This window comes from Penaeus chinensis, chromosome 32, assembly GCF_019202785.1.
Source record: "Penaeus chinensis breed Huanghai No. 1 chromosome 32, ASM1920278v2, whole genome shotgun sequence".
Classification (NCBI taxonomy): Eukaryota; Metazoa; Arthropoda; class Malacostraca; order Decapoda; family Penaeidae; genus Penaeus; species Penaeus chinensis.
The window spans coordinates 31,375,623-31,380,237 of record NC_061850.1 but is presented as its reverse complement, the minus strand read 5'-3'; the positions used below and the strand labels follow the sequence as shown (position 1 = coordinate 31,380,237).

The following is a 4,615-nucleotide window of genomic DNA, read 5'->3' as shown; positions in this document are numbered from 1 at the left end:
TATTTCTAATAAAAGTAACCAATTTGAAGTTTTAGCCTCATACAACTATCACACATTGTCAGAAGCATTATGTACAGATTTCTTAACTTGATACTTCAGAAAACAATTCTGTCCCTTCCCTTCTCTTCCCCTTGTTACATTTTTATGAATGTCTGTAACAAAAAATGGTATGTAACTTTTATTTTTATTTATACACTTTTTCTAACTTTTTACAAATATTGCTACCATGTAAAGTTATAGAAAGCAAGGAAGCAAAAAAATAATAATATTTCAAATAAATCAATTTTAAGGGAGGATATTAGTCAAATACATATTAACTTTTCAGTTACTATTTTGAATTTCTAATGCCTTCCACTATTATATTCAATATCTGTGACTAATATTATCTGCATTTCTCACTTGCCGATCTTCCATTATGCTGGTTTATGCCTAACAGGTTACACCTAATACACCAGAATTTAAGATGACCCCCCCCCCCCCCAATCTGGACAAACTTCTGTTATTTTTGTCTGTCTTTTGAAAACAAATGAGCTCAATATGATAAGTTGTTGGACACAAAAAAGAAAAACACAGTATAATGAACCACATGAGAGGTGAATAAAAATCTGTATTTTAAGAAATAAAGATTTCTGATGTTATTTCATTAAAAAAAATATATTATTTTTTACAATACTTTTCTATGTATATCTGCCCCCCAACCCAATGCCTGTTGTTGCTGTGTGGGGGCAGAGACTGGGACCTTGCCTTAGACCTCAGCCCTTAACTAATTTTGCACGGTCTTTTCTTCATCCCCTTTCCTCTTCTCTCTCTTCTCCAACCCCTATTGCTATCCACTTCCTAAGTTGTGAGAGTTGTGTTGAAAGGATAAAAGGCTTTCTGTTATTTATGAATAGGCTGGGGAACCCAAGGGCACAGTATTCCCCTGTCTAGGCCTTATCCCTCAAGGGGACCCTGAGTCATGGGCTATTTCTATCCCTAACATACTCCAGTCTTACCATAGCCAGTAATGAAGATTTTGCACCTTTATTAGGGGCATTAAGGCTTGCCCCTTTAAATTCCCCCAATTCTCTGACCCCAGGCTCTCCTTTAACCATGACTCAGAACACTGATACTACTACCTCCTCCTCAATACCAACTATCACCTCAGTCCACTCCAAATCATCTGCCCAACTCATTACTCAACCTCCAGAAAATTTTCCTCTTCACCCAACACCCTTTACTTCTCTACCCCCACACTTTCTTCATCTACTCCCTTATACCCCCCCAATCCCTTGCCCGTTGTTGTCGTGGGGGGGCTTAGGAGGCGGAGACTGGGACCTAATGCTGGGAAACTCCCCAACCTTGGGACTCAGCCCTCGACTCAACAAATTTTGCATGGTCTTTTTTTTTCCCCTCCTACTTTTTCATTTCTGTCCCTTCACCAACCCCTTCTACTATCCACTTCCTAAGGTGTGAGAGCCGTGCTGAAAGGATGAAAGGCTGACTTTGTGCCAGTCCTGAACGGCCTGAGGGAGCCATGGGCACGGTATTCCCCTGCTTTAGTTGTCTAGCCCTTACCCCTCAAGCGACCCTGAGGGGTGGACCGTTTCTCTCCCCAACATACTCCAGGCTTATCATGGCCAACAATGAAGATTTTATACCATTATTAGATAGCACATTTATTTTGCTTTTAACCATTAACCATTAACCATACCATTATTAGAGGCAATGAGACTTGCCTCTTCATCAAATAGCTCCACCAATTCAAACTCGCCCGATTCCTTGACCCCAGGCTCTCCTTTGACCACAGCTCTGAACACTACAACTAATACCCCCTCCTCAATGCCTACTAGTACAGTATCCACCCTAATCAACACCCCAGGAGACATTTCTACTCCCAACATGCTCAACTTCAACAACTATACCCCCACAACCTTCTTCATCAACTACCCCATCCTCCCTTATTACTACCTTACAACCTTATTGTCCACCTCCCCATAACACTACCTCCCTCAACACTACTCCCATCTCTACAAAATTCTTAAATAATCTATTTAGCCCAGCCAAATGGGACCGATTTTTTGTGATCCCTCCCACAGCTTCTCACACTTTCTGCTTTGACAACCTGTTTTTATTCCTCAAATGCATATACATCCTTCACTTGATCTAACCCCCATACAATACATTACCTTACCCAACCTTAACCCATTTATTTGTAAATTCCTTTGCCCAGCTTTGACAACTAATCACTAACTCAACCACCCTTCACTACCATTTACTATAGTGCTACATGACCTTAGATGTCTAGCACATTTATTTTGCTTTTAACCATTAACCATTAACCATTACTCCCTTATTATTACTCTGCATCTTATTGTCAGTCTCTCTGCAGTACTACTTCTCTCAGCACTACTCCCTCTTTCAATACCGCCCACCTCTACAAACCTTTTGAATAATCTGTTTAGCCCAGTCAAATGGGATTTTTGTTTCTCAGACCTTTCAACCAACTCTGCTTCAGAAACATCCAAAAAGACATTCAAAACTATCTAATCATGAACCAAGATAACATGCCTGCTTCCATTCCCTCCACACTCAAAGTAATTGCCAACATCCATCATCCTAATACTTATGTTCCCCCTACACCCCTTCCTTCCACTCCCTCCCCGTATACTTACCCTTTCTGCCCTCATCCCTCTTTGCCCCTTTCAATGCCATACTATCCTGCACTGCTATACAACGTTTGATGTGGTGCACATTTAATAACCAACTAACCCCACTCTTCATCCTTTTTTCTATTACCCCTTTCTATAGTGCTATATAACCTTTGATGTCTAGCACATTTATTTTGCTTTGTAACAATTAACCACTGTGTATATCGGCCTCAAGGGGGGGGGGGGGGGGGTTTTTTTTTCTTTTTCTTTTTCTTTGTTTTTTTTTTTATTTATTTATTTATATATTTATTTATTGTAAAGGTTATAAACAAGTTATGATAAATAAGTTAAATTGCAGGAAATATTTCACTAGGTTTAACAAAGTATCTTTTTGCCTTCCAGAAACTTGAAAAAATAATGGGAAAAATCATATTCTTTGTGGAGCCAACCTTGAAAGAACACTCAAAGGAAATGGAAACCTGATTGGAGGTATTTCCAGGACAGAAAGAGGTTTCATTTTTGATGAAATAAGCCAAATCATCTGTGTAAGAAAAATCTTGAATATCATGTGTTCATATTCAATCTTGAAAGAATAGAAAAAATGTCTTGTGAACTGCAGTAGACTTTGAAGAATAATAAAAGCAATTCTTCAAATATTACTAAGAAAGGAAAAGAAGTATTAGCTTTTTAATATTATTTTTTTACATGTATTGTTGCTCGATTTCATTAAAGTTAAGTAATGCACTTAACCCATTCGCCCCATGTGGCAAGAATACATGCCATGCCCACTGTAATACACTTTTATCTATTGTATTTACACATAGATGGCTCCACAAGTTCTTAATCACCAAATAGCCAGTTATCAGAACTACCTATCTCTGCTGTTTACCCTTTTTCTTCACTTTAGGAAAGGGTCTTTTGTATCATTTTAAATATTTAAATGACAATTTAATAATCATAACATCAGTAACAATAATAACAGTATCAATAGCAATGGTATAATAAGAAAAACTCATTTTTCTGCCAATTCAAGGAATGGGGAAATCAGGATTGGTAACTAGGGCCTACTGATAGACTGCTTGCCGGCTGAGCACATGTGGAGCCATCTGTATGTAACAAAATTCACCAAAATAACTACAGGGCACAGAACATAAATCCGGGGCAAATGGATTAATGTCTCAGATGAATACAGAAATAATGTAAGTAGAAATTACTTGAGTGAAAAATCACTCAAAAGTTGTATATTTTAGGACAATGTTATTTACATTTTACTACCATGTATGATTATTTTTTAATAAGTATATCAGTAGGAACTGGTGACATTAGTGATCAGAATAATTCTTAATTCTGAATATCACTGATTACTTAACAGTTTACAGCTGTTAACCCAGGTTTTCTGTCACAGTTGTGTGTGGCTCATTATATTCCTGAAAACCCCTAGTTCATAAACCTGTGATTGAAAAAAAAAAGAGTTAGGTTGAACTTGGCTGAGGACACACATAGATACCTGTTAGTTAGGCTTAACTTAGATTTGTATTTATTTAGGTTCTCCTAAGGTTAGCTTCTTCATGGTCAAGTTACAAACACTTCATAACCAAGACAAATCACCTTAAATAAAAATGGTATTCTATATCTCAAAAGGAAAGAAAGAAACATCTTGTACATTTAACCCCTTCATTATCAAAATGCAGTGTATATGTGTATACTTTCATTCTTAACAGAATAATGTACTGTTAGATTTATTAAAAATCTTCATTTTAAACACTATGATTTTTTTCTTGCTGCTTCCAGTACAAGTTAAGTTTAGACAACAGCTAAGAATGCTGACATGGTATTTTCCCTCTATGCCCCCACCCGCCTACTTTTGGTGTCAGCAGAAAATCATGTCACCATTTGTGGGCCTGTTTCGAAAAGGAATTATGAAGCAGGTCACCAGGCCAGAGTGCCTCGTTGATGTACAGATGCCACTTATTATTGTTTGAGGG

At 37.6% G+C, this 4,615-nt stretch overlaps 1 protein-coding gene across 7 annotated transcripts in view; it reads left to right on the top strand.

Annotated features, from left to right (window-relative positions):
* LOC125042761 overlaps positions 1-3,497 on the top strand; it is a 27,334-nt gene extending 23,837 nt beyond the window's left edge. For all 7 annotated transcript variants that reach the window (XM_047638626.1, XM_047638624.1, XM_047638623.1 and 4 more), the window contains exon 13: positions 3,033-3,497. In XM_047638626.1, the coding sequence (XP_047494582.1) occupies positions 3,033-3,113 (81 nt within the window). In that variant the 3' untranslated portion in view covers positions 3,114-3,497. The remainder of the gene's footprint in view (positions 1-3,032) is intronic.
* Positions 3,498-4,615: the final 1,118 nt, after the last annotated feature.